This window comes from Solea senegalensis, linkage group LG19 (assembly GCF_019176455.1).
Source record: "Solea senegalensis isolate Sse05_10M linkage group LG19, IFAPA_SoseM_1, whole genome shotgun sequence".
Classification (NCBI taxonomy): Eukaryota; Metazoa; Chordata; class Actinopteri; order Pleuronectiformes; family Soleidae; genus Solea; species Solea senegalensis.
In genome coordinates this window covers 13,885,162-13,900,517 of record NC_058038.1, presented here as the reverse complement: position 1 = coordinate 13,900,517, position 15,356 = coordinate 13,885,162, and the positions used below count along the sequence as shown (strand labels likewise).

General features: G+C 42.2%; 2 protein-coding genes across 31 annotated transcripts in view; both read right to left on the bottom strand.

Moving 5' to 3' along the window:
* Positions 1-7,417, bottom strand: part of cacna1aa (calcium channel, voltage-dependent, P/Q type, alpha 1A subunit, a) — a 70,383-nt gene extending 62,966 nt beyond the window's left edge. For all 30 annotated transcript variants that reach the window (XM_044050501.1, XM_044050504.1, XM_044050521.1 and 27 more), the window contains exon 1: positions 6,477-7,417. In XM_044050501.1, coding sequence (XP_043906436.1) covers positions 6,477-6,802 — 326 coding nt within the window. In that variant the 5' untranslated portion in view covers positions 6,803-7,417. The remainder of the gene's footprint in view (positions 1-6,476) is intronic.
* Positions 7,418-12,339: 4,922 nt separating this feature from the next.
* alkbh7 (alkB homolog 7) lies at positions 12,340-14,572 on the bottom strand. Its single transcript, XM_044051833.1, has 4 exons — positions 13,966-14,572; positions 13,145-13,318; positions 12,851-12,975; positions 12,340-12,710 (listed from the first exon to the last, which is right to left on the bottom strand). The coding sequence occupies exons 1-4, from the start codon at positions 14,230-14,232 to the stop codon at positions 12,590-12,592; spliced, it is 687 nt and encodes a 228-aa protein (XP_043907768.1). The 5' UTR covers positions 14,233-14,572; the 3' UTR covers positions 12,340-12,589.
* Positions 14,573-15,356: the final 784 nt, after the last annotated feature.

The window sequence follows — 15,356 nt, the reverse complement described above, 5'->3', positions numbered from 1 at the left end:
GTCTATCCCTCTGTATAATGTCTCTGTTATACTGACTCTCCCCCTCCTTCTTATTTTCTATCTCTATAGTCCCCCTCTGCTCTCTCTCTCCCTCTCTCCCTATCTATGCCACTTATGTGAAAGTGAAAGGGGGTAATATATACAATCAGCACTAACTTTTTCACTCCCTCTCAAAGGGCAAAGTCGTCGTAATAAACCAACAGCCTTCACTGTATGCAATACATACAGTAGCATATCTTAATCTTAACCAATTCCCCCGGAACAGAAATTAGTTTCTGCATTCATTTGGACCAGGTTTTGGTTCTCCATGAGGACTGACATGGTCAGTGATTATGCCAGAAAAGCTCCTAAAGAGGTAACAAATACAAGTATATATATATATACACACACACACACGCTGATATTAAGTCTAAATAATTTAGATTCTGCAGTGAACGTAGACTCTCCACAACCACCTAAAAACACCCTCTGTGTCTCTTCATCTAACTCTCGTTCACCTTTGCTTTCTCGCTATTTGTCTCTTTTAATCAATATACATATATATATTATAAATTATATAGCAATTAAATTGTGTATATATATATATACATTTATATATGTATGTATATATACATATAAATATATACATATATACACACATTTATATATGTATGTGTGTATATATATGTATATATACATATGTATGCACACACAATTTCATTGTGACGGCTGAGTGAAACAGCCGAGCCATGAGATTAATCTCAAAAGTCTTGAGCGGTCATTTGTTCGCTCATTGATTCTGGGTAAAATAGCATCAGACAAGGACGGAAATTCACGCCCCAACATACAGTAAATGTGGCTTATGCAACATTCACGTCTTCGCACATTTCTCCTGAATCAAGAATATTTTAAATGACTTCTGCAACTGAACATCCCTCAACATAATGTAATTCATAAAAGAAGAAAAAGAAACAAAGAATGAAAGAAAAAAATAAGAAATCACTAATATTGTGTTTCATATTGAACACTTTCTTACTATAGATAGCTGGAGCATATATTGACTTACTCTCCTTTTTCAACAGCAGAAGATATGAGGCATCTTGTGTGTGTGTGTGTGTGTGTGTGTGTTTGTTTGTGGGTCTATGTCCACGTTCAAATGTGCTACACTCTGTCCTGCAGAGTTACACACTACGACATTTGGAGATGGTTCCTATTTATATTTACACAGAAGCAACAGAGGATGCATTAAAACCCTGTAGGGTTACAGGGTTTACGGTAACCCTTATGGATTTGCCAAGGTCAAATGGACATTTAGGGTCAAAGGTAAAAAGGACAGCCAATAAGGATTTCATTTCTTAGGCCCTTTGAGATTACACTTTTAGTCTCAGCTTTCCGCTTGCATGTAACATGATATATGTCGAAGAACATTATATAGACCCTGGGAGCACAATCGCTACATATGCTGAACGCCCCACTGCTCACACAGTAGTGCAAAAGCTGTCACCAGAGCCCAATAATACTGCAGCAGTGTATGTTTGTCTCTTTGTCCGATAAGTAGGTAACATGGTCGATGATACAACATCACATACACGTTTGTTACAAGGCAGAAATCAGAACGATTTAAATACGAATAAATAAATGGCTGCTACGTTCAAACTAACGCCAAATGAGTTGACACAATGCCGCTCGAGTCTGTCAGACCCGCTCTCTTTGTTTCGTTCACATGCTGCGCACAGGAAGTGATTCATTTTATGTAAAGTCGCACAGCGGTAACGACAGCATTGTGCAAATGGTGTGAGTCAGCTGCAAACATGTATTATTATCCAATATTATTGGAAGGAAGAGCTCACAACAACGGTCCATGAGTGAATTCTACTGCTGTTTGCTTCTTGTCTCCGCCTGCCACTGCGGTGCTGCTGCACACAAACAAACGCTCCCTCAATCAGGCCTGATAGTTGTACAAACGTTCTTTCTGGTCATGAACAGAGGCCGAATAATAACATCAACAACAACAACAAAATCACCCAAAGTTACACGCCGCACCTTAAATGTTGATTTAGATAGAATTGAATAGGCCCGTGCCTATCGTCTCCGAGTCCTTTCATTTTAGCGGTGAACAGAATAATAAGAAATATGGATTTTCATTTTACAAGTGTTCTTCTCCTGCCAAATGACAAACAAGTAATCATCACCCGTGGCACTGTGGATAACACTGAAATACAGGGTGTTGTTTTAACCTCAGCACAATAACAGACTCAGCACCGTCCATCTGGACAACACAGGGCCTCAGTTGCTGCCTTTGACTGGCCCAGGTGTAAAACTAGATGCTGACGGTATAGTCTTCCTCACTTTACTTGACCAGTCTTTCTGGTGACTTTATGAAATTGGTACTAGTAACATTTAGGGACTCTTTTTCTCGCCCTCTTAATCTGATAGATGCAGACTGTCCTGTGCAGCATGCATATAGCAGATTTGTAAGGAAGGTCACACAGTAATTACCACATAAAATCACACTGCTCTTCAAAGTACCCACACTACTGGTGAAAAACCTCAAAATACCAACTTACAAAAATAAATAAATCAAACATATTAAATAAACTATTATTACTATCAATAGTCCCTCATTGGCTAAGGCTGAGCATGAGCCGTGTGGCCACAGCACATATACAATGTTTGTTAGATGCAAGAATGAGGGTGAAAAGGACGGATATTATATAAAAGAGTGCACCATTTATCAACTAAAATGAAAAGGGCTGAACTATGCAGTGGTAATTCCAATTAAATAATGAAATATCCATCTGCCGTGTATAAAAGTGGATGTAAGCAAACAGTTACATTTATATTTTATTCCCATGGGTCCAGGGTCTGAACACAACTAAATAAAGCTGCGGGTCATAATTCTGCTGAACAGTGATTCCACTGAGACTCACACATCCGGTGAAACGAACAACAGTTTCAGCTGAGTCCACTAAATCGCCATGCACCTGCCGTAACACTCTCTTGGTGACTGTAGGAGCTAATTAATCAATCAGTTCCTTCATATTTTTAATGAGCTTTGTCACTGTTCTCAGCAACAAGATTAATAGTTAAATGACCATTAAACAGTCAGAAACAACGACGACAACAACAACAACAACAACAACAACACAACACTTACAACTAAAAATAAGTAAGACATAACCAGAGAGTGTACAAAAAATTATCTTAAGCTCAGTTGCAGTACTTTAAATCACAAAATGTTACATGATATACCATTTCTGAGTGGCAGTTAGTCACCAGGGGGCGACTGAAAAAGAATTGAAGGAAGTCTGCGGAAAAAAAGCAAGAACATTTTCATGTCCCAATCTCTTGTTTCAGCTTTTCATCAATAGAACATGATGTCAATGTTGTAAATTATTTCTGCATTTAGAGGAAAATGGACACCAAAGCACAGCACATACTGAGTGGACACTGTGATTGACAGCTAGTATAATATGTCTTTTTTATATATAAAACCTGAGCTTGCTTAGGTTCTTCATTCAGCCACGTAATAATATCATCTCTATGACAAACTTAGGCTGTGCTGCAACAGAGCACATTATAGAGAATATACATACATACATATATATATATATATATATATATATATATATATATATATATATATATATATACATATGTATATATATATATATATAGAGAGAGATAGATATAGATAGATATAGATATATTTTTATATATAAATATATATACATATTTATATATATGTATATATATATGTATTTTTTTTGTTCACCTCACAGTTTATTACAATGCAACAAAAAAAACAACACCACAAAGAGCAGCCTCAGAAATCAGAATCAGTACCTTGACATAGACTCAGCAAATATTGAAATATGAGCTTCCCAATTGTGAGAGGTATTACAGAGCCATTATGTTGAGTTGTCATGTCTGACTCATTGTATGAAATACCAGCGGTGTGCATCGGAAAAGACTGCACAAATGTCCTGCATACATACAAAATGATGTTTCCACATTTCAGGGAAAGCATAAATTGATTATAACATGAAACCATCCTCGACAGCTGCTTTCCGAATCAGGAACAACCAAACTAGTCCCACTCATTCACACCTAACAGTCACGCCGAAATCTTACAATGAACTACGTTCAGTTATGTATATCAAAAAAGCTATTTAGAGAGCAACGCAGCTTAGCTTATTCATTTCACACTTTTACACAGTACAGAACACACATACGGCCCTACTTGTGTTCACAGTTATTTTTCACACAAACACTGGCGGATGCGGTGCCCTGGTGTTCTGGGTCTAAGTCTGACTGGACCTTCACCACCATCATCCCTCATCTCCCTCTCTCTCTCTCTCTCTCTCCCTCTCTCTCTTTCTCTCATTTAATCACCTTATTCTTCTTCTTACGTTACATGAAGATGTTAAGATCTCGATCTTTTACTACTGCAGACAATGTGTCAAAGAACAGTAACAACCAGTATGTTTACATGCAGTTTAATCAAGCTAAGGCCGTAATCTGACTAAGACAGGCAACTTGAATACATGTGGAGGAGAAAGTCAATTTATTGGCCGTGTACATCTGACTCCACCTCTGTAGGGGGCACTGTATCTCTCTATAAGCTAGTGCGTGTTGAATCAATTTCCAGAAAAACAAACAGCGAACGGCGAACCATGATACAAATTAGACGGAGCATGGCTCTTGTGGGTGCTGCGTTGTCCAAAGAAAGACGCCGCCATATGATTTCCAGCAACAGTAAAACACCAAGTCCAACTCCAGTCCGACTAAGCGTATAATACATGCACAAGTAGTCAGACTATGAATCGCAATATCCAGGTATGTTAGTTGGAGTAATGAGTTTACATGACATTAAGAAAACCAAATTATTGCATTGACTGTGTACTTTGCATGACAGAAGAGCCAGCATGCACATTAATGGAACCCCGAATCCCATGCAGCTAAAGGGAATTCGTCCATCATTACACACACATGCTTTTCATTCAGTAACATCTCAACATTCACTATAAATTCACCCCTTCCTATGAAAATTAACCACACTATGGCCAGCTGGAGTCACTTTAGACAGTATTTCAATTGAATATGAATACACAACATCAACATTCCTGCATGCACTCGCTCAGTAACGCAACGCTGCCATTTAGAATGGTGAATAGATGTGATTGAAGGGCAGTTTAAATAGCTCCTGTATTTCACCCCATCAGCCCAATTAGTGCGTGTAGTTATGTCACGACTCAAGCATCACAATGGATCAATACAATCATTACTCCAATTTCCGCTCCCGTCATTAGCACACGGAAACTTACCTTCACAGTTTCAGACAAACACACACACAAATTCTGAGAATGAAGAAATCAGCCAGTTATTTACACTATCGACACACGCACGCACAGACACACACACACACACACTAATATCCATCTAAGAAGGGAATAGAAATTAAATAACCTATTATTGTGTAAAAAAAGAACCCTCCATTAAAACTGGCACCACACAACTCAGTAACAGTTTCTTGCCTTTGGACTTAAGGCTGTGGAAAACCCTTACAAACAATAAACAGCATTTGACCAGTGCAATATTAACGGAAATATATTTGTTGTTAGTAGTGGCAGATTTTTGTTTGTAGCCATGGTCCACCGATGTATGTGACTGTCTCTAATTTTTTATAGAGGGGTTTTACAGCACGTTTAAAAATAAATAAATAAAAATAAAATAAAAACATGCACTGACCAGTGGAGCAGCACTCTGTTTTCTAGATTTTATACAATGGCAGTAAAGATTGTGTTATATCCTCACACTATATCTCAACAACATTGTGTTGTGAAGGTAGTTCTGACCTTACCTGAACTGCAGGTCTAAGGACAAATGATGACCTTATGTGAACTGATGAAAATGGAATTTGTGAAATTGGACTGTTTATAGATTAAATGTGTTTTGATGTGATCTGAAGTAGAAAGACACCTGCATCAGGCTTACATGGAAGCACACACACACACACAAACACCATTGTACCTGTGCATGCAGCCTGCTAATGCCTCAACAACCAGCAAGAGGCCTTTAACCTAGTGTAGCCTACTTGCTGACATCAGCAGCGCACGCGCACACACACACCACTACCACCACAATCAACGGGAATGTATATCAGGCAAGTGCCAAACGACTGTGACATTAAATTACTAACAAACAGTGATCCACAGCCTCATAAAGAGAGAACCCCCCTCCCTCCCCCCATGTCCCCTTCCTCTTAATTAACCATAAATTAGCTGACATGAAAAGCATTCCCTGCCACCCTATGACTCATAGGCTCGTGTTGATGCATTTTACACCTTAGTCATTTTGCATCAATGTAAACCCTGCGATGTGTGGAATTACAGAAGCATTTAGTCAGACATCTGTCTGCACTTTAATCCTACCTGATCCTATAGGGCCACAGCACAGCTTCTACTCACAGTACAATGTCAGGGAAAAAAGGATATGGCCATTCGGTGATCTTTTTGGCGTATTTTCTCACGAAGTTATCCTCGCTGAAGATGAACAGCGAGCGGTTGACTGTGAAGCAGTTCTGCCGCACGGGGATGGGGTTGTAGAGGGCCATAGTCCGGGCTCTCTGCGCCATCGACTGCTTATACATTCTCTGGCCCCCGGGCCCACCGGGTGGACCGTGGCCATGTCCGTGGCCATGTCCGTGTCCGTGTACGTGTCCGTGAGCGCCTCCTTGCCTACTACCACCGCGGCCACCTGGGCCCCCTCCACCGGGGCCTCCGCCATACCTGGACGGTACCTCGTCTCCGAACCGCGCCATTCTCTGGACACCGAAAGCCAATCTTCACGAAGCAGCGGAGAAGAAGACCAATGCTCAGCTGTGCAGCCACACAACATTACATCCCATCCGGATCAGAACGTCTCATATGCACAACGGGTTGTCTTGTGAGATTGTGCTGAACACAGTTCTGCAGCTGTCGGTGTCAGCAGACGAGGACGCCCATGTACCGTCTCAGCCAACGGCCAATTGTGGGTGTGAGGAAATTAAATGTGTGGTTGGCTTGGCTGTCAGGGTGCACTACAGCGATGTGTGTGGTGTCTCTCAGTCCTGGTCCGTTCGTGTGTCCGTACACAAGATTCGCCCCCAACATGAAATCACGGGGAGACCGTAGTGAGTTAACATGAATGTTCCATGTTCTCCGGGGTTCATGCCTGTATCAGAGCGCACCACAGCCTCCTCCACCTCCGTCAACGATTTATTCCTTTACTGTCATGATGGCGTGTATAATGACAATGTAAATATCACACAGGCCTCAATAAATCAGATTGTGAGAAACGAATCTGAATATAATTAACAGCCTATACATATAGCCATAAGCGCTGACGTTCAAGTTGTTGTTTTGGGGGAAAAAAAAGTCGCGTTACCAAAGACTTAGGGGGGCGACTACTGATATTTATTTAATTATTTATTTTTTGAAATATCCGCAATGTTTGCTACAGTACGTGGGAATAATGTGGCTCCTCGGCGTTGCCGTTCTACCAGCGCGCTCTGACAAGCCCTGAGCGCAGGAACAGTGTTGCATTCATTCACTCGACATTAACGAGTCAAATTTCTAAACGCATAATGTCGACTCGACAAGAAAAAAGGGGGACAAAAATACCGTTTCCCTTTGCAATGTCGGTGTCATTGTTGTCTCGCGCCGTGGATGAAATAATTGCCTCAGACGATTTCGGCCGCGTCCTCCTTCGCTGCGACCGCAATCTTCTGTCCGTCACCTGGCTGCGCCGCCATCCAGGAGATGAGGAAGGGACACACGGACGGTGTCGTCAAAGACAAGGGTATAACGGCCGCTTCTCCGCCGTCTTACACCCTCTCATGATCTTGGTTTGGCTGTTCGAGGTGCAGCTGTGCCGAGAAAGTCCCTCACCATCCCCGCCCCGAAAGGTCTACCTACGTCCGCAATAACGCGTCCTTCTCTCACACACACACACATACACTCTCTCTCGCTCTCGCTCTCTCTCTCTCTCACTCTCACTCTCTTTGGAGAACGGTAGCGCGCTCTTCACGGCCTCCTATCTCTCTTCCTCCGGCAGCCTCAGGGGGAGGAGGGGAGGGACAAACAGACGGACGGACGAAAGGATGGATTGATCCGTGAAGGGACGGAGACAAGACAAATAAATAAATAAAGAAAGAAAGAAAATAAATCGCACTGCGCGCGAAACCGTCGCGTGCTTGGCGGGTTCTGCGGCTGCAGCACATCACATGACGCACGCGGCTCGTCCAACTTCCAGACCGTACAGTTCACGGATGGAGGCACCGTCTATCGCCTGTTTATTTTAAGGCGCTTCGGGTTATCGCCCTGCCCCAGTTGGACGGGACGTTATGGACCCGTCCAACTGCAAATCACTTTCACGTAATGCGTAAAATCAGCCTGCTGGCGCAGAGGATGATGGAGTGACATGTACAGCGGTGCCAGTGTGTGGTTTGTTATTCCCTTCCATTTCAGGAAGACTTCGTGTGTTCAGCCAGGTGTGTGTGTGTGTGTGTGGAGGGAAGGGGGGGGCTGTTGGCATCATGCAGCTAGTGCAAAGACAAAACTGCAGCCCAGGCTGACAATGACTGCGCTCACACAGGGGCGTGAGTATACGCGCGTCAGAGTGAACGCGCGCGACTCTGTCTGTATTTGTTAGGGAAGGTGGAGGGGGAGGCTATTCTTAGCAACAGTCATTTGGAAATTAATGGACGAAGAGAACTCACTCTTCCATCCTTCCTTCCCTCCCTCCCCGAAAACGAGTCGTTTTTTCCTCCTCTCCTATCCCCTTTCCTCGCCTATCCCCTTTCCTCTCCTCCTTGTTCCACCAGAACAGTGGCTCCTGTTCAAGGTGCGATCATGTGCTATCACAGGCAAAACACATATTTTTAATGGCATAACTGAACACAGGCTACTGCAGGCAAGGCCCGTGGACACTGTTTGCAAACGGACAAATATCACTATTTTAACCTCAGCATTCTGAACAATGTGCCTCTAAATACATGGTTTTATTTCAGCTATAAACGGCTATACATCTATACTACAGTAGTTTTGTTCAACCCCCGAAGAAGAATCGAACACATCACAGGACATTGTCTTAATCTATTATGTGACTTAATTGACTGGGTCCAGAAATAGCAGTCCCTGTGAATGGGAAATGATCATTCACATACACAGTGTACAGATTTAAGGGTGACCAGGAGAGTTGATTCACCTCTCCAAGAGACCGAGACAGGAGAGAAACCCTGCATGAACGCAAACGCCAATCGATAACAGCACAGCCTTAAATGTCTATCTGATATGTCAGAACGGGATCGTTTTGCTTTGTGTCCACTTACGCGCTGAGAATGAGACCGAGCCCACCACAAGGGCATGCAAAAACACACATTTGAATTCCCCAGCTTTTCCAAAGGCACAGAACTAGATGACAGTGAATTAATCATAAGAGGGGCAAATAAATCATGTTTCGTCTTTGTGGTTACATCCGAAATCAAGCAGCATGGCAAACCGTAGTGTCATTGTTTCAGGACCATGGATAGCGACCAAGAATAAACTGTGTTATAATGTCAGGGGCATGGGCAACTCTTCAACATGAGATATAATCTTCTAATATAGCACTCATCATATGCAGCTTTTTCGTCCAAATAGGTACCACAAGTACTACAGCTGGTACTTGACTAAATCACATTGTGTAAAAGGAACGACTAAGCCTATGAGCTGCAAAAACTGAGGGAAGGAGCGCTCAGGGGAGTTTTAAGGGGCTTTAGTCCAGACTCTTAAGTCTCTCTGTTCAGCCATTTGCAGTGTTGTACAACTGGTGTGACAAAATGCCAAGACAGTGAAGATTGTTGCAAACTGACCAAAGAGATCCCCATATATTAGGCCCTTGTATGTGTGTTCACAACTGTATGTTTTTACACTTGGGTGTGATGATGCCCTTACCCTGACGAGCTGGAGCCTTTGAGGAGCAGCAGCAGCAGCCTGATATTCCACACAGCCAGCACAAGAAGCAGTGGAGAGCAAGCCATGCATAAAACATCGCAGACATTCTGCAGATGGAAATACACGATAAACATGGTATACATACATCATGATAAGGCATCTTTGTCTTTTTGTGTAAACTCTCCTACATTTGTCATTGACTAAAATAATATCCCTCTGCATCATCTGAGGGAAGGAAAACATGTGATGCAAATATAGCAAATTGCCCAAACTTAAAGTTGATAATGTATGGTTTGATTTTATAGAATTAACAACCATAATATCATAAATTTGAATGCAGCAAAGTGTGACGTTACTCTCTTGTGTGCCTTTCCCCTTCACAATCCTAATCATGATACAGAGAAATACTGAAATTCCACGATGGAGGTTATTGGCACATTTTGGAACCAAGTAATGTTGTAGGCTCTGTCCGGATGCTTAAAACTGTGATAAAGCAGTAGTGATGACACCCTTCTATAATCACGTCACGATTACGCCCAGCTGCAGGAAGATAATTCAACTTTTAGAACTCAATTGAAAAAGGGACAGCAAACAAACGAATCATCCCAACTTAGGGTTAGGGTCACAATTCATACGAAAAGACTTTAAAATGCCCATGTTCTGTAAAATGAAATACAGTATGTTTTTACATGCAGTGGAACCACATTTCATTTTAACCTGGTTAAAAAACATGACAAACCGTATCAGGATTGTTTGTCTGATTGATGTATAAACAGTGGTTAGCTGTGAGGCAGGAGCTCTGAGGCGAGGACCTAAAAAGGAGTTTCGTGACTCAATGATTCATAAGACTGAATAATTCAATGGCTGGATGCATGTAGAGCACTCCACCCCTGCTGAACTCCATCCTCCACCAACCCAATGCAGACTTATATGTGAGCCTCTGCAAGATCAGTGCTGCTGACGTATTAAACAATTGGTTAGAACTGTGTTATTTTACTGCTGCAGAAATATACACCCTTATAAGGAGGGAGGTGATGATGATTCCTTTGCCCAGCATTAAAAAAAAAAAAAAAAGAACTGGGTCAAATGCTGGATGCTGGAAAAGAAAATTGTTTTAAAGGCAGTTTTAAGGATGATTTTCTTGGCAATTCAATTTGAACATTATCAAAAACGTGCAAGAGGGGGCATAGCAGGCAGAATTTAATAAATAAAGACGTGGGTTTGATATAACACATGATTAATTAAATAGAATTCATATATGAATAGGACATCACACTATATCAACCCAAACAAGCTTCAAAGGGGGAAGCCTGTAAAATATGTACAACAGTGACCTGCGGTGTTTAAAACGGTTACTGCAAGCCAAATTCAAAACCTGTGGTTGCCAAAGTTTTCAGAGCACGGTAACCAAGAGCTGCACGGATAAGTGGAGTTGCACTGTGTTCATAACTTTCCCAAATATGTTTGATTGATTTTAATTTGATTTTAAATATTTTTAAGTACTTTAACATAAAAAAATTTGGCATATGATCAGATCTGGGTTTTTTGCATAAACAAAGAACTAAGCTAAGTATTGACCTTATACATTAAAAAAAAAACACACACTCACATGGCCATTTTCTGAACTTAAGTTGTCATTAAAGCAGAACCTGCAATTTTTAGTGAGCTCATGATGTTGATTGCATGTTTTTGGACTGTGGGAGAGAACGTGCAAACTCCATGCAGAAATGCCCTTGTTCCAACCTGGGCTCGAACCCGGCTCTTTTTGCTGCAAAGGCAAGAGTACCAACCATGTGGCCCAGATATTCCTGTGTGTTTGACAAACAGAACATCGCAACTTTTCAACTAACCTCTGTTCCGTTTATGGAGGCCATTACCATGTCAGCAGCTATGAGTGCAGTCAGTTGATGAAATGGATCATAACTAAGACAAACATGAGACAGAAAACTCGTCAGAGAAACACTATGAAAAGCCTTGAAAAGAAAATGCAGGAAAATGTGAGTGGAGAAAAATAAAAAAAAACACCTTCAAACAGAAATGCAATTAGCTATGTATGAAAGTGTGTTTGGTGTTTTTATTCCAGATGTCCACACTATTATTTACTTAATTTTAGATTTACTTCTCTGTATCTCTCTCCGATCTCAATTGACTGCGCCGGGGTCATCCTCTCAGAGAAAATGTTGCAGCCTGTCGACACGCATGTTTGCAGTTCCAAGTAAGCGGCGATAACCTTGGGGGTTACGATATCCAATTTTAAGATCATTGGCATTTGGAATGGAATGATGTGACTTTAAGTTGGTCTTACATATTAGCCAGCTGTGCGTGAGTTTGTCTCGTACAATTTGTGTATGTAATGCTCAAGCATAGTAATAAAGAGATGGAATAGGAGAATAAATTAGAATTTTTAATTTAATAAAACCAGTCATACACATGACTATTAGAATTTACTGAAATCAATACACAAAGTCGTCTTCGGCCTCCTCAGTCTCATTTTTTATGAGCTCACAGTGCTCAGGACAGCCCACGACAACTCCCTTCCCAACATGTCTTTCTGGGATTTCTTCAACAATGAAGATCCCTGACACAGTCCTTTAAATTCAAGTTACATTATCCTTATTGCAATAGTGAGGGCATTAGCCTGGAAGATTTCGACAGATCACCGAGATGCGACGGTGCCGAGGCACTCTCTGTCCATTGAAAACAGAGTCCTCGTCTTTCAGGATTTCATGAGTGAAGTTGTATCTGACCTGGTCCCTGTGAGAGAAAAGACTATGATTAAAACTGTAGTGCGTAACTTTTAAATATAAACACATGTCCGCTAGGTTCAAAACATTGTCAAATTAGTTCACACAATGCAACATCAAGATATTCTATTTATTAACTGCAGTGGATACCTCATTATATATAGGGAGCGTCGAGGCAGCATAAGGTCCAGCCATTCATTGTTAGCATCCTCCTTCACCAAACGCATGACACTATCCGACAGAAGACTCAACCCAGCAATAGTGTTGCCACAAAACTAAAAATAAAAATTAGAAGACGGACAGACAACATGACAGAGTTAAGACCACAGCATTAACCTGACACATTTTTCCCCAAAGAATACCATCCATTTTTATCATTTGTAATTGACATGATAATCTTTTATCATAAGACGTTTAGCAGAGACAGAAAGAAAAATGAACTACCTTAATACTGTCGATGTGAGGCTTGATGTAGCCCTTCTCGTCCAGATCTAGAACATGGACAGGTCCGAGGAGTGGACTTCCCTCAGGAAACGCTACAGATCGGACACGATTCAAGACCTCCTCGCACATTGCTGTCCACCTTACACGCTCAGTCTCTCTGTAACCATGGATGGCCTACATGTTGAGAAGTAATTGAAAAGCAAACAAAGTTGGCATCACTGCTACTTTAAATGCATTTGTCATTTAAATCTGTAACTGTATTTCAAGACGAAATCATGATGTTACATGTGACATGTCCTTCTTCCTGTTTCATACAGACATAAGTATTTGGAATATAAATTACTGTCTGGTATACAGTATTCAAGTGACTCAGTGAGTGCGAATGTGAGTGAATGCGTTTGATTTGAGTGAGTGACAGCATTTGTGGGTGTGTATACGAGTGATTGTGATGGTGTGAGTAGTGACTAATTAATTGAAAGTATCTTTCTTTCTAAATGAGTGGTGAAGCATAATCCAAAGAAAACATGTGAGGTGTGGGGTAGGTTTAATGGCAATACACTGCTGTATTCTTATGAACTATAAACTTATTTTCGGGTGTTACACTTTGTAGATGGTCCCTGCGCTCACGTCACCGATGACAACACGTTTCTTCAGCTGGAAGAATAAGGTTGTAGCTTGCGGTCTACCTCACTATTAAGATTCAAAATATGTGTCTCAACAACGTTACACTTAAACGTTTTTGAAAGCGTAAATTCGAATGTGTGAATAACTTTATTAAAGACTTGCCATAAAGGTGTACAGACAGATCCGCCATGACTTACATCGTCCCAGTGGTCGTATTCATAGCGTTTCTTCTTCAGGCCCGGCTCCAGCTCTCGTAGGAGAGCCGCCTCCTCCTCCTCTGAGATGAAGGCCGTCCTCACCTCCACCTGTGAGACGATACTCTGCACCAACTCCCGGCTGGAGCCTGAGATTAAAGCCTGACCTCCGGAAGCTAACGGGCCGCTGCTAGCATGTGAGCTCAGACAAGGCTGAGAGCAGGTGTAAACGGGTTTATGGATTCGTTTTAACAGCGTCAACAGTCTCATCCTCGTGTCTGAAAGGTTGTTGATCCACCTCGCAGCACAGCCCCCCTTTCCTTAAGTTGCGGCGAGGTCTTGTTGGCGGATGTTGTTGTCACAAAATTTCGACAGACGCCATGATGGAAGCGCAATGTATTGTGGGCCTTCTTCTTCTTCTTCTTTATGGCGATTGCAAACAACGATATGGCGCATTACCCCCACCATCTGGTGTGGTGTGTGGATCAAAACGTTAGTTTGCATGTTCTCCGGTTTCCTCCCGCAGTTAAAAAAACAGGCAGATTTGGGGATATGGTAAATTTGACACAATTGACCATAGATGTGAGTGTGCATGGTCGTTTGTCATCAGAGCCGGACCATCTGGTGTGGCAGTGTGGATCAAAACGTTAGTTTGCATGTTCTCCGGTTTCCTCCCGCAGTTAAAAAAACAGGCAGATTTGGGGATATGGTAAATTTGACACAATTGACCATAGATGTGAGTGTGCATGGTCGTTTGTCATCAGAGCCGGATTAACGCAAGGGCAAACTAGGCACGTGCCTATGGCCCGATTGGCAGGGAGCCCAGACAGAGGGACAATCAAAACCTAAAAATGACTTGGTCCGCGTTTCAAGACGATTTACGCCCCTCGTCCTGATGACGCGACGCTGTCAGGGCGTTCTGAGGACAGTCTACTCCGATCGACAGTCGCGCTGGGGGCAGGTGGGCGGGAGAAGCCGTAGCGAGTGCACATGTCTACGGCGAGGTCCGGCCGGGGGTTCGCTGTAAACCACCTTCGCCCCGAGCCCTTCCAAGCCGATCGAGAGTCGGTCGCGGCGCACCACCGGCGGAGGAAATTTCATGTCAAACTTATGTAGTCTAAAACTAATAAGCGTTTTAGTCCAAAAGACTAAAACTAAGACTAAATCTAGAATGGCTTCCAAAAACAACACTGCACAGTACACCATCCAGAGAAACATCCAGACCAGTGGAGACAACTGCTGAACAGTCCAGACCAGGAGCTGAGCTGCTGGGTGTTGAAAGCCAGAAAATGGAAGAGAGGTGATGCTTGTCCATGAAAATAAACCTCTTTACCACGACAGCACAGTTTCTCTTACTGCAAATTGTATTGGTCTTTGTATATTTGACTACTTAC

What these genes read in the sequence shown, in the direction of transcription:
- alkbh7 (XM_044051833.1), bottom strand. Translation starts at nt 14,232, where the DNA reads ATGAGACTGTTGACGCTGTTAAAACGAATCCATAAACCCGTTTACACC. An exon ending in AATACGACCACTGGGACGAT is followed by an intron (nt 13,319 to 13,965) that starts GTAAGTCATGGC and finishes CTCAACATGTAG; the next exon opens with GCCATCCATGGTTACAGAGA. An exon ending in CTCACATCGACAGTATTAAG is followed by an intron (nt 12,976 to 13,144) that starts GTAGTTCATTTT and finishes TTTTATTTTTAG; the next exon opens with TTTTGTGGCAACACTATTGC.